Source organism: Heloderma suspectum, chromosome 4 (assembly GCF_057233095.1).
Source record: "Heloderma suspectum isolate Gila_16-S chromosome 4, 16-S_ref, whole genome shotgun sequence".
In the NCBI taxonomy this organism is placed as follows: domain Eukaryota; kingdom Metazoa; phylum Chordata; class Lepidosauria; order Squamata; family Helodermatidae; genus Heloderma; species Heloderma suspectum.
The window spans coordinates 145,085,124-145,113,105 of NC_139461.1; the positions used below are offsets into that span (position 1 = coordinate 145,085,124).

The 27,982-nt window shown below is 41.5% G+C and overlaps 1 protein-coding gene across 11 annotated transcripts in view; it reads left to right on the forward strand.

Annotated features, from left to right (window-relative positions):
• Positions 1–27,982, forward strand: part of FAM193A (family with sequence similarity 193 member A) — a 93,782-nt gene that overhangs the window by 22,415 nt on the left and 43,385 nt on the right. For 4 of the 11 annotated variants that reach the window (XM_084850812.1, XM_084850802.1, XM_084850804.1 and 1 more), the window contains 7 exons: positions 8,330–8,430; positions 8,843–9,091; positions 11,822–11,975; positions 12,077–12,256; positions 19,428–19,679; positions 23,605–23,791; positions 25,411–25,683. In XM_084850812.1, coding sequence (XP_084706938.1) covers positions 8,330–8,430; positions 8,843–9,091; positions 11,822–11,975; positions 12,077–12,256; positions 19,428–19,679; positions 23,605–23,791; positions 25,411–25,683 — 1,396 coding nt within the window. Of the gene's footprint in view, positions 1–1,188; positions 2,948–8,329; positions 8,431–8,842; positions 9,092–11,821; positions 11,976–12,076; positions 12,257–19,427; positions 19,680–23,604; positions 23,792–25,410; positions 25,684–27,982 lie in introns of those variants that run through there. The other 7 variants (XM_084850811.1, XM_084850803.1, XM_084850809.1 and 4 more) reach the window with 6 other exon arrangements.

Sequence of the window (27,982 nt, forward strand, 5' to 3'; positions counted from 1 at the left end):
CTGCCATAACAAAAATGGGGCTCTAACCCTTTGAAAACTTACATTCTTGTGTGTGAAGAAATAATTCAACCGACTGAATTGGGACTTAACTATAGAAAACTCTATTTGTCTATTTTGGTACCAAATCTCCAATGGCAAAGAGACCTGTTTATAATAACTATTTTATTTAGGTAATTTATATATCACCCTTCATCAAAAATGACCCCAAAGCAGTTTACAATAAAAATATGAATAATTTAATTACATATAGAAAAGAATGAATTGGTTCAGGTTCATGTTAAAACATGCAGTAATCCAAAATATATATCCACAATGATTTGCAGTGGAGAAGTAGCTTCCAAATTAACAAAGGAGACTACTTCTCCTGTCACAAAAAATGGAAGTCTATTTCAGAATGCTTGTAAATCCTCCTTGAAATGAGCTTCTTGCACTCCATTTTTACCTTATATAGTGCAGACTAATTTCTTAATCCAGGTATACCTCCTCTTCTATGACTTCTGTTAGCCTGAGCCTTTTGATTCCTTTCTAGGATGGCAAATGGCTTCACCTTTGCCTTTCTTGAAAATGGTAGAATGATCATTGCAAGAAAAGTAGGAATGACGTCACACAATGACTGGCCCAAATGGGTAGCAAGAACGGTTATCTCAAAATGTTGGAGGGTGGTTTCTAGCAACACATCTGGACCTCTAGGAATTTTCAAGTAATTCTTCCATTTAGTAATAATAGCATTTATATAGCACTTTTGTTTGTCATGTACACATTGTAATCTGTAAAGTAGTTAGTATTCTTCTCATATTATAGATGTGGGGGTGGGAGTAGAGGCGGAGAGAGAAGTGTCTTACATAAGGCCACCTAGTGAGTTCAGGGCAGGCATGAGATTTGAACCATGGACTTGCCAATACATAGCTCAGTCTCTTACCCACTACCCTCCTCCAGCTTGCATTTACACTCCTAAATTACTATCATAGGTTTATTACTTGAGGCATAAATTGCCTTGGTGCTTAGCAATGTCAGCCTACCATGATTCAATTGTGTATATAACCTGTGATTGTTTGAAGTTATTCCCTAGTGCCTTCAGAAAGTCGTCTAGTCTTTGCTAAACTGCATCAGAAATTACAAACTGAAACCCTTAATCATCTGTGTCACATCTTTTGTCTCACTCCAGCACTTTGATAGATGGTGAAATAGTTCTGCCTAGTACATCAGGTTATTCAGCAGCTATACTGCACAGTTTTCACAGACTGTGGAGAGAAAGCTGCCTCACTCAGTGTGATTGGCGGTTCTCCAGTGAGATAAAGAAAAAAAAAATTATCTACAATTACACAAACCGCAGTAAGTGATGGATTACTTGTCACACAACTTTCAAAGTGCCTTAATAGAAAGGACTTGTCACATTTGTTCATCAAACCATCAGTAGGACATGAAACAAGTGGTATGTGAGGTGGTAACTGTGAACACTTATGCCTTGTCAACATTTTTCTTTCAAGTACAATCTGCAAGATTCTCCCCTTTAGGCCTCTCCAGTTTCATTTGAAGAATTTTCTGTCAGCATTTTTTCTTTGTCTTCATACATCTGAAATGAAAGTAGACATCTTACATTGCATGCTAGATGCTTGGATTTACTAGGGCAAGTGGGACCTGCAATAAAATGATGTTCTATGGAGTTTTCCTGTTTAGGATTTCAGACACTCCATTCCATTCCTACTCCCTCCTAGTTTTCCATTCTTCCCCCTTGCACCAATCTAAAGATTTTTTTGATATTCTTGCAAACCTTTACCCAAGCCTTCTGATACCTCCCTCTTGTGCATAGATGGTGTTGTGTGGCTACATCTAGTATTTGGAGTATTTGAAGAATTGAGATCACCACTAGTATATACAGTTGGGACCCGCAACTCCATTCCATGTCCCCCTCTACAACATTTTCCCCCTCTCAACAGTCTGTCAGCATTCTGTCGTCACTGAGCAATTTCCGGCTTCCCTTGGCTGTTTGGGGGCGGGGGAGTCCTTCCCCCTTTAGCATTTTTTTCTAAAAGTTTTTTGGTATTTCTGGAAACCTTGGGGTTCCCTTGAGCCTGCAGATACCTCCCTTGTGTGTGTGTGTGTGGGGGGGGGGGAATGACATTTTGGATACATAAGCCATCTCAGCTGAAGATTGGTATTAATGTATACAAAGATCTGTTACTCCATAATGAATGCTTCCTGACAGCTCTTATCATTTTCTTCAGCGTTCAGGACAAAAACCCTTGTTGCAATCCTTGCAGCCTTTCCAGAATTGATATTTAAGAGATTTCCTTGTTCACACTGCCATCAAAAGCATTGAGATGCTCTTTTGTGTCATCAGTTACTAACCTTATGTCCTTTAAGTTCTTTGAGGCTGAAAACTCTTGTTGTTTAAAAAAACAAAAACAACCCCAAATTGGTCGATTACAAAAGAAGGCAGGTTTTGATGTCATTCACGGCTTGACCCCACCATTCCTGTTGAAATGGAGTTAGCAAATGTGATCTCAGCCTGCTTACAGCCTCAACATTCACTGTGCCAGAGTGAAATCAATAGGACTCAGTGAAATGTTCTTCAGATTGCAAAGGTGCAGTTGTTGAATTCAGCTTTGATTCCTGAATGAGATTCCTCTGGTTTCAGCATGTTATGATGAAATTACATCAACCCTCTTGTTAGGCTGATTAAATGCAAAGAAAAGAATGGAAAGCCTTGATAGGCCCTAGATGTATAGGCCAGAGTTTCCTAATGCTCCTTGAGAATTGATGAAAGAAATGTAAGAAATTTATGTAAGCTATCCAGTACTTTGCTGTATCTCCAATTGAACACCTTCTTCAGTTGCCTTGCAGAACTCTTCATATCCCACAAGAATCTCATGCAGTACTGAAGAATGTTCACTTAGTATACTTCATGTATCAAGAAAAGCTCTGAGTTCTCTGAAGAACACATCAGGTATGAGAGGTCTGCTCTTCAAGTACTTTTCAAAATAGAAGATTTCAAACTGACAGGATTTGATGCAGATGTTTGCATCAGTTGAAATTCAACGTTGAAATAAATTATTCCAGTGATCCTGAACTAGTATTCCAGATTCTGTGTCTATATGGGGCCTGCTAGATTCTTCAAGGTTATTCCCCAAAGCATTGAAGAACTGTAGGGTTCCTTTTCCTTGTATCGTCAAGGTTGTTTTGCACTTGCAAAGTCATATCATGATCATATAACTTTTGTAGGTCTGGTCACACCCAGTTGCAATGTGCTATGAATTTATCATACGAAGAGATGTTTTGTTTCCTTTTGTCTTAAGGCCAGCCTGCATGTGAGACACACCTGTCTGCCCAGGTGGGGATAAAAGATAATTTGGCATCTGATCTTTGGCATCTGGTTTCCAGATGCCTCATACAGCCTCTCAGAATGGTTTCTGTCATGTCCCTTAAGATGAGCAAAGGGCCTTTTGTGTAAAAATTGTATCTGACCTGGGACCCTTCCCCCTAAAATATTTCCAGACTTCATATTTTGTATTGCATTTCCACACAAATTGGTCCCAACCATATAACTTCTTACATAAATGGAATGTATTTTGGGGGTTGGGGGAACTTGGAAATCATTTGATTTCACACTAACATTAGGTTGGACATTATATATTATGTATTATAACACATTTTCTACACAAAGTGAGCTTTCAGCCACATGCATTATAATGTAAATTAAAGGTGGTTGGGGGCTCTTTGAGATGCCTTGCCTAAAGCAGCCTTCTCCAACTTGATGCCCTCTAGATGTTTTGGGCTACAACTCCCAGCATTCCTGATCATTTTCCAAAACAACAGGTTGGGAAAGGCTGGCCTAAAGCAACAGCCCTAGGCACACTTACTCCCTAATAAGTTGTATTGATTTCAGTAGGACTTACTGCCAGGGTTGATTTATTTAAATCAAATTGATTTAAATCGCTTCTTTGAAGACTAAATTTTAATGATTTCAATCACAGTTTAAATCACTAGTGAGGAAGATTCTATGTAATCATTTTTAGTAGAAGTACGTTTTTAATATAACCTTCATATATATTCAGATGTAGGTTTTATTAGAAGGTAGGTACAAACTAAGCAATTATTCTGGATTGTTTTCAGATAAATTTTCATCAAAAATGGGATGATAATTTGGTCATTTTAGTACTAAAGCAGAATGAACTTGTGAAGTCATTCAGGAGATGAACTAGCTCCAACTGTTCAGTTAATCATATTTTTGTCATGGTGTGCCAGAATTACCACCACCAAACAGGCTTTTAAATTATACTAGTAAGTGTTTATTCTTCTGATTAGTTTTCTTCTTCAACAAACAACAACATTAACAAAACATGCACACTGATTTTTGTGGAGGATACATTGCAGCAGAAGTTTCCTCAGGAGTCAGGAGTGCATGAATATGTTCTGTTTTGGTTTCACATTCTGCTCCCCTCCCCTATCCATTGCATTTATATCCAGACTTGTCCTCCTTGTTCAAATCTACTCCACCTCCCCAAGTTCTCTATTCACTGACCTTCTCTATCTTTGCACTTAGAGAGAGGCAAGGCCTTGAGACAGAGACAGAGAGCATGCAATTCTGTGCACCAGCTGCAATGCCGAATAGGACTGATCAGATTATCTCCCATCTCCATTAACTGCTGTTACCATATTCATAGAATATAATTAGAAGTTGTATAATTAGTATTCATGATGATATCTTTGACCTAGGCTCTTTTTTTACTAATTGTTTAAAGAAAATTTCAAAATCTGATTCAAATAACAAAAATCTAATTTAAATTTTAAAAATCTGATTTTTAAATTTTTTTTAAATAATTGATTTTTATCAACCCTGCTTACTGCTGAGTAAACATCTTTATGATTGTGGTGTAAATCACCCCAAATTGCTTCGAATAAAGGTCTCTTTCAAGTGCAAAAGCCCATTTGTTTCATTGGCTGGAAACGGTTATCTTGGGTGTGCAAAACTGTCACAGGCTCTTGCTCTATTTAGGAGGCAGTTCAAACCTAAACCCAAAATATGATTCTGAGTTCAAGGTTCCAGACTTCTATCACAATCTCTGTTTAGTCCTGTAACTGCTTCTTCAGCAGGTCCTCTTTGGTATCTTTGTGGAAACTCAGGCCAAGCTAGAGAGATCCTGGCACTAGCTAACATTGGAACTAGAGGCCTTCTTTTTGGCAAAAATGATGTGTAGAATGTTAATTTCCCACCAGAGGTTCTGAGATTTGTAGTCCCAGTCCCCACTGAGAAAAGATGCTCTGCCAGGGAGTAAGAGTGCTTGCCGCCACGACCTTCCCCCTGCTGAAGAGATGTTTTGGGGCCCTTGCGGCCAGGGGTGGCTGTGGAGGAGGAGTGCAATCAACACTATCAAAACTTCTGCAACACCGTTAGCCTGCACCTCTTCTTACTGACAGGCTTTGCTCTATTTTAACTTTCCTGGACAATAGCCATCCAGGAATTTCCACCTGCTTTGGCATTTTTCTCTGGCAGCTACTAACTGGATTCTTTAAGAAGTCCTCATTTAAGAATGTGAGAGGAACTACCCGTCAGACTTTAATTATACCTTTCATGAGAGCAAATAACTTATATGGCTGTTTCTGACCCTTAAGAAGCTAAGTTCTAAACATTCCTGACCTCCAGCTGAACATACTTCATCATCACAATGGTGTCCTTTCCAGTCTGTAAGTGTTTAACCAAGGAATACTGCCCTGTGAGAGAAAAGATAGTGATCTCAGCTTGGTTTGGAGAGAGAAATGCAATTTGTCTTGTGAGTGTGGCTATACCTTACAGGATGTGCAGAGAAAGAAATCTGTGTGAATGGCATGAGAGGGATTCTTCTTTGGCCATAGATGTGTCCAGCTAGCCTCCAGGTGCTCAGGTTACTATTTAAGGGGTGGCACTGGGCTTTGGGAGAATGGTGGTGAGTCCAGAGGGACATGAGTGAGGACAGGCAGTGGTTCATCATAGATGTCAGTACAGATAGTTGGCATCTGGTCTTCACCTAGTTCCTCCCCTCCCCACTCCTTGTCAGACTTATAGGGGCTCATACCAGAGAAGCACCTGTCCTATCCTTGCTACTGATTAATAAGGGATCAAAGTCTTGCATCTCTGATTTGGGGGTTAGAGCTGACACAAGAGCATGGCACCCTATGGTGGAAAATCCAAATGACTCACACCCCCCATAAGAAAATATGATTTCTGTTTATTCGTTTTGGCATGAATTTCCCCTTCCTACAAAGCCATGTTATGTACAAAGGAAAAAAAGTCACAGGAGAGATGGGTATAGTCAGGCAAGCAGCACAGAGGAATAGTCTAGTGGCCTCCCTTGGCAGAAAGTTGCTCAGACTGAAGAAGAGCAGCAGATCTGACTGCTTCATGGTGGCTAGCAGCACAGCTTTGCCTATCCTGTGATGATCATACCAACTATATAGGCCTTGCTAGACCTGAGGAACAGCCAGTAGTTGTCAGAGGCTATAGACTCCTTGCTGTTGTCTTTACTGCTTCACCAGAAAAGGTGGAGTCCTGTGATATATTGAGGAGCTATGCCCAAGGATAGACTTTTTTTTTCTCCACCATACTTCAGTCCATACATACAAATGCACTATATCTTCTCTGTCCATGCTGTGCATTTAAAGGGTTAAAAAAAATCCAAATTCATATCATTACTCTAAACTGGTGTTGGAGTTCTCATCTTTTACTAAAAACAATATGAGAGCAACTTTGCAAATCTGTCCACAAAAATTAGTAGCCCACAATTTTTTTTACTAAGCCACTGGCTCAGATAGAAAATAAAAACTTCTTGAAAAAATCCTTTAATACCATATATTTAAATGTAATTGGTATATAAAAGCTGTTCTTGGGTCAGAGGATTAGGATAAAAAAGTGAACCAAGCAGTAGATTTTTTCTTACTATTTCTGTCTTCAAGATATGTCTTGTGGCACCTTAAAGACTAACAAATTTATTATGGCATTAACTTTTTGTGGATGCATTGAAAATTCTTAAATGCAGTTACACGTACACATGAGTGGTGGTGGGAAATTGTAAGCAGTGAGGTTGGAGGGAAATGAAATGCAAAAAGTACAAATAGTGACAATTCAGTTATAGTTTGAATGTATTCAAAATAAGTTCCGTGATCCTTTACAAAAGCAGTGTTATGTGATAACACGATCAACTTAGCAGTGCCGACATCATCAACATCTGTAGCATGTTTCCATCTGTTTACTCTTAAGACAGAAATTGTTGCAACTTCTTTCAAATACAAAGAATTCCCAAATGACTAACCTAACATATTTCAAATGGCTCAGCTTCAGGGCAGGCAGAAAGTAATTAGTCTAGCCCAGATAATCATGCGATCAATTACAGGTTCTTAGTTAGCTACAAAAGACCACAAAAGGCAGCTGCAATAACTTTGGTGTTTATGAAACAAATCAGGAAGCTTCACACACCAAACTGAATCACAAGTTCTGAATGCTCCCTGTGCTGAACTCAGCATGTATAAGGGATTCATTTTTTTATTTAAAAGGCCAAACTCATGTTGAAGTAAGCAGAAAACATGAAGCTCTTGATAAACCCTTTTCATCTGGGGGCAATTTATACTCACCCAAGGGGAACATGTGAGTTGTAGTTGGTCTTTAAGACAGCTTCGAGCACAGTCCTATCTGGGGGCCTGTCAGCCTCCGAACTTGGGGGCTGACAGACATCCTATGTGGAATGGGAGGGGGGTGGAGGTGATCTTCACCTTTGTGCTTCTCCCACTTTGCAGTTCTGCTCATCTAGCTAGACCCCTGTGGAGAGGGAAGAAAGGAGGCTGGAGAGGGCTGGGGATAGCTCGTATCCCCGCTTCCCCAGTCCCCTTCCCCCCCCACAGAACTGCCCCCTTTCCCTCCTCTCTGAGGTCACCTGTGTGACCTCAGAGAGGCAGCTGGTGCAGTTCTTTCTGTACCGGCTGCGAGGGGGAGGGGAGGGGCACTCAGACGCCTGGGTCCAAGGTCAGGGTCTGTCTCTGAACTCAGATCCAGGAATCTGAATTATCGCTCCCCACACACTGTCTAGGGGACATAGGATTGTTCTCTCAGGTGTTGCTGTTTTAGGAGATGATCATTAGTATTTGTTATTTCTAAGTTAGTATTTTATAGTTGGGTTTAAAAACAATCTTGGGCAGTATATTTATTATCCAATTGTGTTTTATTGAGTTATCAGTTTCATTTTGAAGTTATAGTTTTAAAAAGAAAAGATTTTTATATTGATTTGTCAACTATAAAAATTGTACTGAGAATAATTCGCAGTATATATTAAACTCTTGCTAATTCTCATTAAATGGCAAGAAAGCAATATCCGGAGAAAATAACTTCACAGACACCATGAGACATCTGTTGTCATCACGACTGAGCATTTCTGATTGTCCCAATTGCAATTACAAGCGCAAGTGAGTATATAACATTTTGCTGTTATATCAGTTACATATTATTTTAATATGATTTCATAATACAATATTAGCCCTTTTAGTTTGGATAATATAGGACATTAAATAGTGTAAAATATGGTGGCCTCAATCCAGTGAGAGAGATCTATGCACATAAGCAGCCTTTCACATATATTGTCAATCTATGAATCTGGATGCATATCTCCATCCACATCATGATGCTCATCCAGGCCTTAATGATTTGGCTGGATGCATTTTTGATGAGAATGCGATCTGTATCCAGGGCCACCAGTAGCTGTGCATGATTAGTTGCTCACTATTACAGCTAACTCTCAGCTAGTTACAGCTAACTTAAAGGAACTGAATAAAATCTGTGGTGCTAATAACATTTATGATATTTTAAATTCATGAACAGATGTACTTGTGATGACTGCAGTCTTTCTCATATTCTGATGTGTGGAATCATGGATTCACCAGTTACCGATGACATCCATAGTAACCACCTACCACTACAACTTGATTCTGCTCCAGATTATTTTTCTGAAACCCACCTACCTAGCTTGTCTTCAGGAAGCTCAGGGTCCAGTTCCAGTTCCCCTTTTACTGTCCAGCAGATAGACAGACCATCACTCATTCTGGCAGATAACAGCTCTGGACCACTTTTGTAAGTGTAGCTGTTCTTTTGATCATAGCAAAATGTGACATTTTGGAATGAGAATCTAAAAGGCAATGCAAATCTAAAAGGCAATTCTCCATGTGCAGTGGGATTTATGGGCTCTTGCCCCTTTCTAGGGGCAGTTCCCAGTGCTGCCTAACAAGCTGCTCCTTAAACTGAAGAAACGAAACCTGGGAACAGCCCCTGATGCAACACACAGCACTGCATGTCAGAAGACAAAGATGAAACGTTGCTGTATATGTAAAAGCACAAGGCTCTGTTGGACATCAGATTTAGAAATACTGTATCTTTTTAAATTGGTGATGACTTGAAGGTTGTTGTTTGTATCATTGTAGCAATTACTAGAAAGCTAGATGAGGGCATAATTTCATATTAGGAAAATTATTCTAAAAACTTGCAGTTAACTCTGCACAACAATTTTAACTTCTAAAGCTGCTAGGAATTGTAGGAATAAACATCAAGCTCAGAACAGATCTTTTATTTTTTGAATTAGCAACATTTATTGTTTTAATTTGCATTCATGTTATAAGATTTTAATACTGTCAGAGGGCAGTGTGGTCATTTCTAATGAGAAAGTGACTTTACTACCAACACTCCATTATGACTGGTGAGGTACACAGAAGGAAAGTTTGTGTATTACAAGGATCCTTGAAAGTGCAATCCTACTTTCAAGGGTTGAGGGCAGATTGCAGCATTATCCTCTCCTGTAGTTTAGTGCTCAAACTTTTCTCATATTTTATTTATATTTGAATTTATCCCCTGCTTTAGAGTCTAACCCTGGAAGTGGTTTGTGGTTTGTCTAGGAACATTTATTTATTTCTAAAGACTTGTAAGCTTTCTGTTAGGGAAAACACTCTTGAGGCAGCATACAAAATGTAAAACCACAAAATGCAATAAAACAATGATAAAAACAACTATTAAACTATGATAAAATCAAGGTTAACAATTAAAATCAGAGAACAGCATATACACAATGGCACCCAATAGGAAGAGGTGCAGAAAAGGCCAACTAAAATGATCAAGGAGCTGGAGGAAAGGTTACAATGTCTGGGACTGTTTGGCTTAGTAAAAAGTCTGGAAAAAAGTGGATTTGGAAACATTTTTCTCCCTCTCTTATTAGAACCCTGGGTCATCCTATGAAGTTGGTTGGTGGGAGATTAAGGACGGATAAAAAGAATGAGTAGATGGAAATGAAACGTAGGGAGGAGTGTCATTCGTATATTGATGACACCTCATCCGAAACCTCAGGATGACTCCCCCCAGTGGTTTCATGTAGATATTAAAAAACATAGGGGACAAGATAGAATCTCGGGGAACCTGAAACTGCCATGAGATACAGCAAAAGTCCCCAAGCAGCACAACTCCATCCCTCCCAAGCCAATTCAGATAGACATCCAGGATTCCATGGCTAATAGTATCGAGGAGAACCAACAAGGTTGCACTCCCCTCTCCCCATCCATTACCTGGTGTGAGTCATCCACTGGGTCAACCAAGGCTGTTTCCATCCCAAAACCAGGTTGGAACAGATATAAATAAAACCAGCAAAATATAAATATGATCCATTACAATTACAATAATAGTAATAACTCCTAAATAACAAAAACAGTTTCTGTTTTAAATATGTCACTGTATTTACATCTTTACATTGCTGCTAGGTTTACTTTGGATATTTTTATTATTTTATACTGTAGTTTTAAACTTTTAAATTGTATTTTAACTTGTTAGATTTTATGGTTTTAATTGTTGTGAACCACCCAGAGAGCTTCAGCTATTGGGCAGGACAGAAATGTATAGTAATGTAATAAAGAAAGAAAGGAAAAAAATAAAATAAAAACTAGAACTATTAATTACCTTAAATATAGCATTATATTGATCTCATCAGAAGCACAAACTGTCACTCCTGTTGATACTAGTTTTAATAAGTGTTTTTAATATAAAAAGCATGGCAAACTTAATGAAGAAGACCATATCACTGGTGGTTCATTTTTTTGCCAAGTGCTTTTTATCATGCTCTCAACACAAATGAAGCCTGCATGCCTCCCCTCCATATATGAGCCTATTACTAAATCGTAGGTATCATTATTAGTTTTATTAGAAACATTAAAATTAGAATAACGGGGAAGCATAATCTAGTGATGCAGCTAAAGTCTTGAAATGGGAAGTTTAGAACCCCCAGGCTAATTACTAGCTAACCCCCAGCCAACCCCTCTCCTAAAGTTTTGCTTTGTTTGTAGTTAACTTGGCTCCACCACCAGCCCACGCCAAAACAGCTTTGCCCTCTCCCTGTCTTCCTGAAATGTATGTGATGGCAACGCTACAAGAGCAGCATTGTGGGTGACAAAACACCCTGGGAAATATTGTTACCAGGGCTCATGGGTCCTTTCTGCATTTCCCAGCTGTGTTGACAGACACACACTGCTGAGTCTGCCTAATGTGTTTGAATCTGTACTGTCAGGGCTAGAATACAATAGGGCTTCCCTTTTAAATTGAAAATCTGGGCATGACCATCTAAGTGTTCGCACCAAGAACTTCTGTCTTTTAGCTTTGGTACACATTTCTGTTACAAATTCCACTGGCATGGTATTAAAAACAACCACGAACCACCTACTTCTATATGAAAATTCTCAACTCTAGACCAGTGGGAATTGTACATTTTAATTTCATTTCTAGTACGTGGCTTACTGAGCATGTTACATAAATAAGGCTTTTTCTTCACAGTAATATTGAAAACGAAGACGTTGCACCAATATCAGAAAAACTTGGTGATATGTACTCCACTAATCACTATGATAATGCTGATGTTGTAGGAAATGTGAATGGAATCCAGAAACAGTTAAATGGTGGAGTCAAGAACATGACATTAATGTTTGAGGTACTGTTATTTTGAAATAAATGTACTTCATAAACGTATTTGTCAAATGAGAACTTCAATGAATTGGGTATATATTTTTTGCCTTTAAATTATTTGATCAGTCTCCCCAGGGGAGCAGCGCTAGTAGCAGTTCATCAGAAGCAGATGCAGAAGAAGCAGATGGGGAGAATGGCAGTAATCCAGCAAGAATTCAAGAAGGTGATTTAATGCTTGGAAGAAATATGATAAGGAAGGATGAAGCCAAAACAGACAGTCCTCTTTCATCATACCCCACTCAGCAGGTACAGATCCTTTAGTTCTTAGGACTGCTGTACATCAACTTTAAAGCCATGTTCTTCTGTGTTTCTTTTAAAATTTTGTATAGAAAAGGTGGGCTTTTCTCAGCCTTTTGATGTGACCCTTTAATATTTGCCTACCTATCCCTTTTGACATCCCCTTCATAGATCACTGCCTTGTTGTGGCGAAGGGGCTTGCGTAACCCAGTGAAGCCATAAGCTATGCCGTGCAGGACCACCCAAGATGGACAGGTCATGGTGGAGAGTTCTGACAAAATGTGATCCACTGGAGAAGGAAATGGCAACCCACTTCAGTATTCTTGCCAAGAAAACCCCATGGAACGTATCACAAGGCTAAAAGAGATGACGCCGGAAGTTGAGCCCCTCAGGTCGGAAGGTGTCCAATATACTACTGGGGAAGAGCAGAGGGAATTTCCAAGTAGCACCAGAAAGAGTAAAGCGGCTGGGCCAAAGCCGAAAGGACACTCAGCTGTGGATGTGTCTGGTGGTGAAAAGAAAGTCCGATGCTGTAAAGAACAATATTGTTTAGGAACCTGGAATGTCAGATCAATGAATCAAGGTAAGCTGGAGGTGGTCAAACATGAGATAGCAAGATTGAACATCGACATCTTGGGAATCAGCGAACTAAAATGGACAAGCATGGGCAAATTTAATTCAGGTGACCATTATATCTACTACTGTGGGCAAGAATCCCTTAGAAGAAATGGAGTAGCATTCATAGTCAACAAAAGGGTGGGAAAAGCAGTACTGGGATACAATCTCAAAACCGATGAATGATCTCAGTACGAATCCAAGGCAAACCATTCGACATCACAGTAATTCAAGTCTATGCCCCAACCATTGAGGCCGAAGAAGCTGAGGTTGATTGGTTCTATGAAGACCTACAACACCTTCTAGAACTAACACCAAAAAAAGATGTCCTTTTCATCATAGGGGATTGGAATGCTAATGCAGGAAGTCCAGAAATCACCGGGATAACAGGCAAGCATGGCCTTGGTGTACAAAATGAAGCAGGACAAAGGCTAATAGAGTTTTGCCAGGAGAACACACTGATCGTAGCAAACGCTCTTTTCCAACAGCACAAGAGGCAACTCTACACATGGGCATCACCAGGTGGTCAATATCGAAATCAGATCGATTATGTCCTTTGCAGCCAAAGATGGAGAAGCTCTATATAGTCAGTAAAAACAAGACCTGGAGCTGACTGTGGCTCAGATCATGAGCTGCTTCTTGCCAAATTTCGGCTTAAATTGAAGAACGTAGGGAAAACCACTAAACCATTCAGGTATGACCTAAATCATATCCCTTATGAATATACAGTGGAGGTGAGGAATAGATTTAAGGGATTAGACCTGATAGACAGAGTGCCTGAGGAACTATGGATGGAGGTCCGTAACATTGTTCAGGAGACAGCAACTCAATCCATCCCAAAGAAAAAGAAATGCAAGAAAGCCAAGTGGCTGTCAGATGAGGCTTTACAAATAGCTGAGGAAAGAAGGGAAGCGAAAAGCAAGAGAGAAAGGGGAAGATATACCCAACTGAATGCAGAGTTCCAGAGAATAGCAAGGAGGGACAAGAAGACCTTCTTAAATGAACAATGCAAAGAAATCGAGGAAAACAACAGAATGGGAAAGACTAGAGATCTCTTCAAGAAAATCGGAGATCTCAAGGGAACGTTTTGTGCAAAGACAGGCATGATAAAGGACAAAGAAGGCAGGGACCTAACAGAAGCAGATGAGATTAAGAAGAGGTGGCAAGAATACACAGAAGAACTATACAGGAAAGATCTGAATGTCCCTGATAGCCATGATAGTGCGGTCACTGAACTTGAGCCGGACATCCTCGAGAGTGAAGTCAAGTGGGCCTTAGGAAGCATTAGTAACAACAAAGCTAGCGGAGATGACACTATTCCAGCTGAGCTATTTAAAATCCTAAAAGATGATGCTGTTAAGGTGCTGCACTCAATATGCCAACGAATTTGGAACACTCAACAGTGGCCACAAGACTGGAAAAGGTCAGTTTACATTCCAATTCCAAAGAAGGGCAATACCAAAGAGTGTTCAAACTACCATACAATTGCGCTCATTTCACATGCCAGCAAGGTGATGCTCAAAATCCTACAAGCTAGGCTTCAGCAGCATGTGAACCGAGAACTACCGGAAGTACAGGCTGGGTTTCGAAGAGGCAGAGGAACTAGAGATCAAATCGCCAACATTTGCTGGATCATGGAGAAAGCAAGAGAATGCCAGAAAAACGTCTATTTCTGCTTTATTGACTATGCTAAAGCCTTTGATTGTGTGGATCACAACAAACTGTGGCAAATTCTTAAAGAGATGGGAGTACCAGACCACCTTACCTGTCTCCTGAGAAACCTGTACGAGGGACAAGAAGCAACAGTAAGAACCGGACATGGAACAACCGATTGGTTCAAAATTGGGAAAAGTGTACGACAAGGCTATATATCGTTGCCCTGCTTATTTAATTTATATGCAGTGTACATCATGAGAAACGCCGGGTTGGATGAATCACAGGTCGGAATTAAGATTGCCGGGAGAATTATCAACAACCTCAGATACACAGACGATACCACCCTAATGGCAGAAAGAGAAGAGGATCTAAAGAGCCATTTGTTGAGGGTGAAAGTGGAGAGTGCAAAAGCTGGTTTGAAACTCAAATTAAAAAAACTAAGATCATGACGTCTGGCCCCATCACTTCCTGGCATATAGAAGGGGAAGAAATGGAAGCAGTGACAGATTTTACTTTCTTGGGCTCCAAGATCACCGCAGACGGTGACTGTAGCCATGAAATTAAAAGACGCTTGCTCCTTGGGAGGAAAGCTATGGCAAACCTAGACAGCATAGTAAGAAGCAGAGACATCACCTTGCCAACAAAGATTTGTATAATCAAAGCTATGGTTTTCCCAGTAGCAACGTATGGCTGTGAGAGCTGGACTCTAAGGAAGGCTGAGAGCAGAAGAATCGATGTTTTCGAACTGTGGTGCTGGAGAAGACTCTTATGAGTCCCCTGGACTGCAAGGAGGTCCAATCAGTCAGTCCTAAAGGAAATCAACCCTGAGTGCTCATTGGAAGGACAGATGCTGAAGCTGAAGCTCAAATATTTTGGCCACCTAATGCGAAGAGAAAACTCTCTGGAAAAGACCCTGATGCTGGGAAAGATTGAAGGCAAAAGGAGAAGGGGACAGCAGAGGATGAGATGGCTAGATAGCATCACCGATGCAATGAATACGAACTTGAGCACGCCCCGGGAGAGAGCGGAGGACAGGAAGGCCTGGCGTGCTATGGTCCATGGGGTCACGAAGAGTCGGACATGACTGAATGACTGAACAACAACAAACCCTTTTGACATCATGAGGCCCTTTGTGTGATTATTGTCCATAATGTGCCATCCTCTTTTACAGCTTGTTTGTTTGTTTGTTTCATTTCTCTTCTGCCCAATAGCTGAAGCTCTCTGGGCAGTTCACAAAAAGTAATTACAGTTAAAGCTGTATTGGTAAAGGGTCTAGATAGCTTTCTCTTATAAAGCCAAATGTGTGCAGTTAGCCAAGCACCCATAGAATGTAGTCCACTTGCCTGGGTTATTCACCTGTTCTTCAGGGGGATAGTGTGCCATCCTGGCACAACAGCTTGGCAGAAAATCTGCTAGAACATACACCAGTAAGGGGTCTTTCAAGAGTGGTTTTATCTTTAACTTCTTCCACTTCTTTGCTTCCTATATCCTGTATTGCCAAGTCGGTGCCACTTTTTTCTGTACCACTGTTAACATAAACCATGACATCCAAAAAGGGAATTTTAAGACAATTCATGTGGCAAGTAAATTTAATATTCTCATCAATAGAATTAATCCACAGAAAAAAGTTGCTTGCTTCTGCAATTTGTGTAAACACAACAAAGATATCATCAATGTACTGTCCATAAAATTTAAAGTATTTCTGGTACGGATTGGTGGATGCGTTCAGAATGATGGAATTTTCTAATGCTGACATGAAAAGATTAGCAATACTCAGGGCAGTTGGGCTGCCCATGGCCACTCCTTTAATCTAGAAAATACTGAGTATTAAATTGAAAATAGTTCTTTTCTAAAATGATATCAAATAAATCCATAAGAAAATAGGTGGGTTGTACACCATTGTGAAAGTTCAACTTTTCTGCCCCCTCAGCTAAAACTTTCACGGCCTGGACATCTCTCTCCTTGACTATTGCAAACTTCTCTCTGCCTTTGTACCTCAGACCATATCTCTGCTTCCAAAACCATTCAAATCTTTCATAGTTTCGATTAGGTGACACCCCTTGCCCCACACCATCCACTCCCATGTCAAGCACAAGTTCCCGAAGTTCAAAGCCCATCCTGTGGCTTTGTGCTCAATGTCTTTTATTGTTTATTTAAAAAAAATATATACTCAGCTTATTTCAAAAAAGATCTCAACGTGGCTCACAACAATAAAATGTCCAAACAATATATAAAACATACAGATCAACCATATATAAAATGGTGTTCGTAGAAAACAACAGTTAACATAACAAAGCCCCACCATTTCCTTCCCAGATAGACAGTTTTTACATATATAAGGTCATTTGGCTGCATTGTTTTAAAAGGGAACTTCTCACTTAAATCTTCACCACATGCAGGACTGCACAGTTGCTAGGCTATGCCTTGTGTTCTTAGGATACTTCACAAGGTTCTGTGTCTTGATTTTTGAGCAAGTTAATCCAAAGTACCTGTCAGGGTTGGATTGGAGCCCAGAGTGCCCCAAAGGAGTTCTGATTCTGAGGAAGAGATAGAAACCATGGGAGAGGAACCCACGCGCTGTTCAGAGGAGCAGCCAGGGGGAGCCCCTCCCGGTACACATTCCTGAGAGTGATAATGACCCTGGCAGGGAGAGGGAGGAGCAACAGCAGTTTCTGGACACTAGGCGCCGGCACACCATCAAGCACGAGATGGCAGGCTCTGAGAGGAGGTGCTCAGCCCACTTGGCGCGATGGCAATAGCGGCGCCCCGATGCTCCACGGGAAAGGGGTGGACTCTCTCCTCCTAGCTCATAAGTACAGAGGTTTCCCGCTTTCCCCTCCAAACAGAGATCAACTGATTTCTAAGGTTAGAACCCCCGAGTAGGCAGCTCTCTTAAGTCTCACTCATAGGATCAAGTGATTAGCATCTGTAAGCGTCATTAGGTTGAATGGGAATAAAGCCTTGCCCTATCGTCTGCATGTTGATTCTGGCTACCTGAGGATTTCAGAAGGCGGCAGGGGTGACCTCCTGACAGTACCTTCCTTTTTATTTTTCCCTAGAACTGGGCTTGAAGTGAGAGATCTTTGGCAGAAGGGCTTCGATTCAAACATCCAAACTGCTGGAGAGACTAGAGTGTGTCAGGAAGTTTAACCTGATTGGTGGTAGCGTGTCATAATTCTTTTCTGGGGAAACCCTAGTAAAGAAGGGGATCTGCCAGATGAGAACTCTCTTTCCCACCCCCTCTGGATCCACAACATACATGGTCTCTTCTTACCTTAAATGACTTAACACAGGTTTTTGTTGTGGTTCCTTAGGCTTGGTACTCCTTGTCATAATGCTACCATGGCACTACTTTTTTCTTCAAATATCTCTTTAAAATCTATACTTTCTGTGATGCCTTTGTCTTAACTTCTTAGTTATCTTTCCCCAACCGAAACAGAATGCAAGTCCTTGTAACTTCATTTTGTCGCACTTATTCCTTGTTTCCCATGCCTCTATCTTTTCCCCAGCTAGATTACATGTCTCTCAGAGCAGGAGCCTTATTTTACTCTGTAGAGAGTGGCCACCAAGAAGGCCATCTTTCACGTTTCCACCAAACATGCCTCTGAAGGTGGTGGTCTCAAAAGAAGGGTCTCTGCAGAAGGACCAGGCAGGCTCATATGGGAGAAGGCAGTCTTTCAGGTTGTCTGGTCCCAAGCCACATAGGGCTTTATAGGTCATAACCAACACTTTGAATTCTGCCCAGAAACGGATCAGTAGTGAGTGAAACTTTTGTAACAAAGGAGTCTCATACTTCCTGTAACCAGCCCTGGTCAGTAGTCTGGCCTCAACGTTCTGCACCAGCTGAAGTTTCTGAACAGTGTTGGAAGGCAGATCCACATAAACCATGTTACACTAGTCCAAACAGGATGTAACTAAGGCATATGTCACCATGGCCAGATCAGACATCTCTAGGAATGAGCACACTTGGCGCACTAGCCTCAGCTGTGCAAACGGACTCCTTGCCACCACTGAAATCTGGGCATCCAGGTTCAAGGCCGAATCCAGACGTACACCCAAACTGGGAGCCTGAGTCTTTAAGGGAACGTAACCCCATCAAACACAAGTTAAATCCCTATTCCCTGATTGGCCTTTTTTGTAACCAGAGGCACTTCTGTGTTGTCTGGATTAATCTTCAGTTTGTTTGCCCTCATCCAGTCCATTACCAACATCAGACACTGATTTAGACCTAGAACAGCTTCCTTGGATTTGGATAGAAAGGAGAGATAAAATTGGGTGCCATCATCATACTGGTGGCCCCAACCCCAAAAACTCCAGCCAGCCTCTCCCAGCATTTTCACGTATATGTTAAATAGCATGGGGGATAAGATGGTTTCATGTACATGTTAAATAGCATGAGGGATAAGATGGAACCCTGAGGGACACCACAGGCCAGTGGCCATGGTGTCAGTAACTAGAAAAAATTAACTACGTAAATTATTCCAAGCATATATTTGCTGCAATCCTATGGACACCTATCTGGGAGTAAATGCCGTTGAATTCAGTGAGACTTACTTCTGTAAACATACATAGGATTGCAGAGTTAATGCCATTTTCAGGTAAGGAATAGGGCTATCGGGGTCTTGAAATTATATGTCCTTTAATACCGGAAGGTACAGGTCAACCAGCATTATACTACCTTACTTAAACAGACTAGGTTTGAGACCAAGGTATGAAACCAGAAATAGTTCAAATAGTTTTAACCTTGGTTATTATAGCATGCTGAATTGGATATGTATCACTTAACACACACGCGCGCACACACACAAATTGCACCTGAATAATTTATTCTTTTTCTAAAGTTAAAGAAAATGTTTCTCTAATGTTGGTGTGCTGTTAAAATTGCATGCTCTCTTTTCATTTCTGGCAGGCTGATCAGGGACCAGCTTGTTGTGAGTGCCATGTCTGCAAACAGGAAGTCCCAGGCCCCTCTTCTTCAGACACTGACATGAGATCTCTTCCTGTTGGGCATCAGTTTAGGATCCCAGAAAAACCTGCCCACCCTGCTCTTCATCTTTATCCTCACATCCATGGACAAATACCACTTCACGCTATTCCTCACCTACCTCCTCCACTAATTCACCCCTCCTTATATACAGCTTCCCCCTTTGCACAGAATAAGGTAAGACTGTCAAAGCAGTTGTCTTCAGACTTTCAGGAAATGTTATTCATAATTGCATTTAATCAGTTCAAGTATTTAGCTAATTCACTGAGAAGCAGAAGTTATCAAAATCATTATCAATGAGACTGATTTTATAGCAGATAACAGCTTTTACAAAAATCATTTACTTGAGTTCTTTTAAAACCAGAAACAACATGGATCTATGGAATGAAGTACTAAAGGAATTACATTTCAGTAACATTACGTTTGTATTGAGATTATTGTTTAAGAGTGCAGTGCTACAATTGCAAAGATGTATACATGGCTGCCTGGACATATATACAGCAAGCTGCAAATCACCTTCTCTCTGTAAAACCATGTGATTCTGAGGATATTCTATCATCGATCGTTCCCTGGTCTCTCTAACAATGGCAGTTATTGCCATTGGATGGGTCCTCTGGTAGCATTCTTATCTGGTCTATATTAAGTTCTGTACCCAAGTACATTTATTCAGGGATGGGGCCCTCAGTCTTCCCTGCAGCTAGCAGGATCTCCTTGGCAGAAGGGGGCCTTTGGTTGAAGGGTTCTACAGTATATTCTGGAGTCTGTTCTCTCCTTAAGAGTTTTTCCTTATCTAGGGACTTACCTAGTGCTGGGCCAACTATCTCCACATACACACACATTTTTGCGAGGATGTTTGCCCCTGAGAAAGTGGTGGGTGTCGCCCATTCTAATAATTTTTGGTGGGGGCAGGAGGCTTATTCATATAAGATGAGGCAGCAGAGGGTTTTCAACTTCTTTCTCTTTCTTTCTCCACTTCATGCAGTGGTGGAGTTACAATCGGAAGTTTGTCAGCATTCTTCTGTTCCGTACAGTGGGCCAATGAGAACAGTGCTATGTCATAACATAGCACCATTGCTAGGGGCGTTGTTGGGGGAGGGGGAAAGATGGCTGTCCCCATTGGCCAGGGGTATTATGATGTTAAGGGACAGGCAGAGAGAGCTTTTGGTATCCAGGGCCCAAAGTCTTTAAAAGTTAAAAACAGCACTTTAAATTGGGCCTAGAAATGGACAGGAAACCCATGAAGCTATGTTAAAACTGGAAAGATGGTGTCGCTGGTGCACAGATAGTGGTTGCCAGCCTATCTCTGTCCAGGAGGGGCTGCAGTCAGCACATCTTCCTCTGCTGTAAGAGTTGCTTCTTGCCACAGAAGCATCAAGAGTAAGGGCTGGATCTAACAGCACCCCCAAACAGTGAACATTATAGGGTGTGCAGCCTTATCCAGACCATTATAGGGACTGCAACCTTATCCAGAACAGGTTGAATATCACCTCCTTTGACAAACCACCTACTGAAAGCACCTCTATCTTGTCTCAACTGAGCTTCAGTTTATTGGCTTTCATCCAGTTCATTATTTACCGCAGAACCTATTCAACAAATTCATCACCTAACCTGCATTTGATGAAAAAATAAAAATACTAATAATATGCTACACCAAGCCTCCAGAAGATCACTCAGTGTTTCATGTAGAGTTAAACAGCAATAAAATATTGCCCTGCAGGACTCCATGGCATACACATGTATAACATAGGGGTGCACGAAAGTCACTTACCTGGTCTCGCAGCTTGCTTCGCGGTGGGGGGGAGGCGCTTCGCTGCTCCCCCCGAAGTTCAGGCCGGGGGGGGGAGGCTTCCCTCTTCGCCCGGCCGAAATTCAGGCTGGGGGGGAGGCTTCCCACCTCGCCCTGCCGAAATTCAGGCCGGGGAGAAGCGACCCGTCTCCCCAGCCGCGAACTTCAAAAGAAAAAAAAAACGCCCCTGTGATAGGCTACGTAACGATTAACGTAGCCTATCATGGCTAGATCTGCAAAGTCAGCCGTGATAGGCTACGTTAATCGTCACGTAGCCTATCACGGGTGACTTTGAAGAAAAAAAAAAAGCGCGTACGCAAATGGCGGCCCCCATAGGGAGCCGCCATTCGCGTTCCTTATTTGGTCGCTGTAGTCTACGTAAAGATTTACGTAGACTATGGTGAAAATAAGGGCAATGCTATTTGTGTTGTCCTTATTTTTGCCGTAGTCTACGTAAATCTTTACGTAGACTACAGCGACCAAATAAGGAACGCGAATGGCGGCTCCCTATGGGGGCCGCCATTAGCCGTATGCGCTTTTTTTTTTTTTAAGTCACCCGTGATAGGCTACGTGACGATTAACATAGCCTATCACGGCTGACTTTGCAGATCTAGCCGTGATAGGCTACGTAACGATTAACATAGCCTATCACAGGGGCGTGTTTTTTTTTTAACTTTGCTTGTAATGGCGGCGGCGGCAGCCAGTCGAAAGACCGGCTGCCGCCACCGCCCCTGCCCCTGACAAAGACCTGCCGAACCGCCGCCAGGACCCGCCGCCGGGAGGGACATTCGTGAAAGGTAAGTCGGGGGGGGGCGGAGAATTTCTCCCCGAACAACCTTTAGAGGACTGAATGCGTTGGCGCTCGGCCCCCCGAAGTTTCGGGGAGAAATTCTCCCCCATCCCTAGTAACATGGGAAAGAGCAATAATCCTCTAGCACCACCTTCTGGAACCAATCTGCCACACAGAAACAAAACTACTTACCAGCCCTAAAGTATCCTAGTCCCAGACTGTTTAAAGCCCTTGACCTTAAAGGTATGAACCAGCAACATGAATTGTGCCTGCTTCATTTCATAAACTGGATGAAAGGGAAGTAAGTTGCTGCCACAGGAGCAAAGAACAAGAATATGTGTGCTTTTGGCAGGAATTGTGAGGGAGAGACAGAGGTGCTGAGCATGCAGGTGGCCAGTTGAAAGTCTAGCAGTTGTGGCTAAAGTAACTGGGATATGCTCTCGGAGGCAACACAACTGAAGAGCAGGAGTCTGATGGGCAGTGGAAGTTTGGAAGTGAAGAAAGAAATGGCCAAGGAAACACGGGGGCTCAACCTCATTGTGTGTGTAAGGATCTGTGAGTTGATGCTGGAGAGGAAAACAGGAGTACCGTGAGTCAGCAAGCCCAGAGTGCACAGGTATACAAGCGTAGAGGCACCTCTACTTTTTAGTGTTCCGTAGAAAATGAAATTCTATCCGGTACAGCTTTTGCCATAATCACAGCACTAGGATGGGAAAATTAACACTAATGAAAAAGTCTGTGACACTGCGAAAGGGTCGGGGGGCCCTTTCGGGGTCTTGATTTAGAAATTCTAAGGGTCACAGAGCCTAAGAGACAAGGGGCAGAAACTAAATTTCACAAACTGATTTGAACTAACCAGTCACTGGGGCTGCTTGCAAAACATGACAGCTCACCGTGGGCTATTTAACCCACAATGAGGCTGCGGTGTGTGTGGCTGCCATTTTGAATATGCAACTGCCGCTTGGGGGTTGTTGTGTTGTGTGAGCCTGGCAAGTGGGGGTTATACGGGGGTTAAGCAACCCTTACATAACCCTTGGTCTGTTTTAGGGTTATGCAAGGGTTCTTTAACCTTCGCATAGCCCACAGTCAGCGGGTTGGCACAGCACAACAACCCCCAAAGCGGGGATGGATATGCAACCAGCATGTCATCCAAGTCCTCTATCAGCCTGATTGCTCCAGACCTCTAAGTGGCGCATGTAAAATTGAAATGGCTGGGCAACAATGGTAACACTGGGATTCACTTCTCTCCCTCATGGCAGTATTGTCTTTGCCTTTCAAATGAGAGAGCTGCTTCCACAGCTGAAGATGGTGGGTAAAGTGAAGAGCAAAGCAGGCCCGAACCAGGCCTTTTTGAACTACAGCCGTATATGGGTTGCAATTGTAGCCTTACCGCTCTACTTGGCCGAGCAGGATATAGGAGCATTTACCCAACATCTCAGTTGCAACATTTTCCCTTGAATGTGCCTAATAATTTTGGCGTGGATATGAACAAGCAGAATGCTAATTAGAAAATACTCTTGTTGTAGGCATTGGTTCAGAATCATGCAAACAATCAGCAAGTCCTCGGTACATCATTCCAAGATTATATCTACCCAAGTGGTTTTGGAAGTACTACAGACTGGAAGAGTTCTAAATTTCTAAGCATTTGGGGATCAGAAGTAATGAATGAGAAGGACTGGAATGCCTCCACCTTTTTGCAAGATGCACTTCCCGGTGAGGGTATAATTCTGCTTCACTCTGAAAATGGCATTTTGATTCTAGATATCATAGTAAATCCCTTTGTTCTTGACAGAACTAGATTTACTATTGATTCCCTTTTAGTGTTATAGTGTGTGAACAATAGGACAGAAAGTAGAATCAAATTCAGCTGCCCATTTGGTCCGTGATATTTACAGATATGCTGGTATTGTCAGGACTGTAGGCTTGTGTATAGACTTTACCATCAATAGTCATATAAATATAGGAAAATTATAATTAGCTCAGTCCTATCTCTCCACTCTCATTCCTTTCATTCTTTCCTTTTCTGATGTGAGGGGCAGGCTTTTAGTTTTTTGCAGTGATGGGGAATTATCTTTAATTCTGCAAGCAGAATATTTATTTTTTTAATTTATTTATTATTGCATTTATATCCCGCCTTTATTCCTCTTGCAAGGAACCCAAGGCGGCTTACATTATCCTCCTCCTCTCCATTTAGTCAATCAAAGGACAAGAAAGTATAGATGTTTGCACTATTTTGGTCATTTATATTATGCAATTTCTGGGATGTTTTATACTGCTAAGAAATATTTGTAAGCATCATTTTTATTAAAGGTGTAAGATCCTAAAAGTAATGGCCATAATCCTGTACAAAGTTAGGCATGTTTAAGTTCTTTTCATTGGTCCATTGTTCTTCTCTGGAATGCTTTGTCAGTGGGAGGTGCTTTGCCTTCAGCCCTACCTGCTAGTGGAATGCCAACCCAAGAGCTTCTCTGAAATGGAATTCAACCTTCAGGCTGAAAGAGGTTCAGCACCCCTGCTATAGAGAGTATTGGTGGCCACCCTTCATCAAGGGTTAGTCTCTTAGGGCTCAAGTTTTATAGAAACAGTCATATAGAGATGCAGACAAGCAGAGACCCCAGCAATGAGCCTACAACATAGGCATACTGTTCTGAAGAACAAAAGTTGAGGGAAATTCTAGTGGATAAATGAGAGATGCAAAAAAGTGCTAAACTGATCATATTTATACTCTGCTAGTGGAATTCCACTCTATTACAGTTAAAACTTTAATCAAAGCAGTATGTACCACATAGGCATTTCCTTCTGCTTAGAATTAGACAGAAAAGAGTGCCTTCACCTTAGGAGAACAGTGTTTGTTACAGTTAACTGCCTATCTAAGAGGTCCATGTTACAAAAAGTTGTGTATGCAACTCATAATTAGCTGAAGTTTTTGTGTAGGTTAATTGTGACATGAGAGTTCAAAGTTTCATCTCAGAAAAAAATCCAAATGCGACAGTAAAGTAATACCTTTATTAGTATCACCCAAAATGCCACAAAGTTATGAGCAAGCTTTTGAGTTCTCCAGAACTCTTCTTCAAGCTGGATGTTAAACCAAACAAAAGAGGCATGATGTTAAGGCCCTAAAAGCTGTAGTTAGTAATAGTTGTAAGATGGAGTGCAGGAGGAGTTGTGCAGACTTGATTAGTTTCTTCCAGAGCTAAACAGATTTTAGGTTGCATAAAATGCTATGGAGACAAAAAAGCAAGAATGGCTATTCCTATATATATATGTGTCTATGGAGAGAGAGAGAGAGCAACACACACAATTTAACTAGTTTATGTTTCTTCTGTTTGAAGGGAATGATTTAGTAGCATCAACTGTCTTGGAACTGGGACCTAGTGTACTTCCTATAACATCCAAAGATGAAGTAATGACAGTAACTGATAGCAAGAAGATGGAAAATACTCCAAAGAAAAAATGTCTCTATCACTTTCAAGATGCTTTTATGGATTCTAACGAAGTAGTTATGGCAACTTCCTCAGCAACCTCTTCGGTCTCATGCACTGCCACTACAGTACAGTCAAGCCACAACCAGTTTAAAGTTTCATCTAAAAGATCATCATCACTAGGTAATTATTATTTAATTCACTTATTATCTTGCCTTTTAGCTAACAAAGTTCCCAAAGCAGCTTACATGAAATTTTAAAATCACACAATACAAAACAAAGCCAGCAGAACAAGTAAAATTCCAGCTTTAAAACAAGTTTAATCTGATTAAAAGTCTGGTCAAATAAAAATGTCTTCATCCAGCATACAGGGAAAACAGACTCAACACTAGGCAAGTCTCCCAGGGGAGGGAATTAGGCCTCCTCTTGGTACAGTGTTATCAGATCAGGCTACGCTCCATCACTGTGAAGTCTTGTGCCGTAATGGCAGTAGTCATGTGCTGTTCCTCATCTTGACTGATACTTACTAGTAAGTGGCTTATGGATGAGACTTGTGCAATTTGATTTCTGGCTGCTAAGATGATTTAATGAGCAATCCTATGGTCCCTGTGCGAGCATCCCAGGACCATAGGATGGCTTGGAAAACACCTTCTGAGGTTTGAGACAGCGCTCTGACCTTGGAAGCAGGAGTTGGAGATCTAACTCTGACCCCTCTCAGCCAGTGCAGAAAGAATCGCACTGGCTTCCTCTCTGAGGTTTGAAAGTCGACCTCGGAGAGGGAGAAAAGGGGGCGTTTCAGTGGGTGGGGAGAGGGGAGGAGACGGGAGAGGCCAGGGTATGATTAATCCTGAGCCTCTTCCAGCCTCCTTCCATCCCCCTCCAAAGTGTCCTCACTAGACGGGCTGAAAAGCCATCTAGCAAAAATCAAGGCGTTCAGATGATGGGGAGGCAAAGAGTGCCTCTGCTGCTCCTCCTGCCCTGCTGGCTTCAGCCCAGCAGGGCATAGGAATCTCGGAAGCCTCTTGAGCTCTGGAGCTTCTGAGCAGCAAGGGCACAATCCTTAGGATTGCTCCCTTAACTATTTTTTTATTTACATAAATGTATATTCCACTCTTCAACTCTAAAAGTTTTCCAGAGAAGCTCAGAAAATCATCAAATTAAAACAACAGTTCAGGAGATTAAAACAGGAGAACATTAACAGCAGCAAATGTTAAAACTGATAAGTATTGGAAACTTACTTGGAAAGAAATGAGCAATATTGAAGTTATTTTATTTTTTATGAGGAATAAGTAAGATTTGCAAGAAGCTGACTTTTCTGTGTGAAATGAAAGGCATTCAGTAATTCATAAATAAGGGCTTAACATTTAAGTTCTCCGTCTTTATCTACTGGAGTATAGTATCAACAATACACAGTGAACTGTTGAGACACACACCCAAATTATTTTTTTAAAATTAGCTAAGGAATATTGGTGTAGTAGGGACTAAATAAAATACAGTCTTAACCAGTGTTAATTTAAAGGTGTGGGCTTGGGTTTCATGAAACACAGGGCACTGATGCCATAATGGAAAATTTGTATTTTCTTCTCCACACATCTGGTTCTGAAGGAACCTCCCTCTCTCTCTCTCTCAAAGCTGTTTTATAAAGAGGAGGCAGGACAAATAGTGCCACCAACATAGGTGTCTTGGAACCCTTCTTATGCAGAAGGCAGATATATCTCAGTAGCATCCAAGAACTGAACCTGTCTGACACTGTCTCTTGCTCCTTCAGTGACATACAATCCATTGATTTCTTGAAGCGTTGCCCCTTTTTCTCTCTACTAATATTTCTGTCTGCTCCTTCAACTCATTTGTATCCTCAAAGCACAGGCCAGCCCCATAATGCCCAGCCATGGCTTCCTCCCTTCATAACAAATCTGTGTTCATGCTTTTGTGCCATTTAACTTCTCAAGAAAAGATATTCCATTATAAATTCAAGTTCTTTTTTTTTTTAATCCTCTCATGAGGATCTCAAATCCCAGGCAAGCTCAGAATGGACAGTGTAGTCTTTCAGCCAGCTTGGTCCCAAGTTGTATAGGGCTTTAGAGGTCATAACCAGCACTTACTGTGCCCAGAAACAGACCAGTAGTCAGTGAAGCTGTTGTAACAAGGAGTCATGTGTTTCCTCTAATGGGCCCCAGTCAGCAATCTGGCCGGAACATTCTGGACCATCTGAAATTTCTGAACACTTTTCAAAGGAAGCCTCACGTAGAGTGTGTTACAATAGTCCAAACGAGATGTAACTAAGGGTACTTCCAGATGAGGTTTTTATCATGCTATCACCCTGCCTTTTTCCACAGAATTTTGTGGTGGGGTGGGGGTTGCCCAGCCTTCCACTCGTAATTCTGTTGTGTTTTCCCATCACTTCCATCTTATTTTCTACACAGAAAATCAATTAAAGAGAAAAAGATGCAATAGCTGTACACTGCCTTCTGATTAGTAGTGC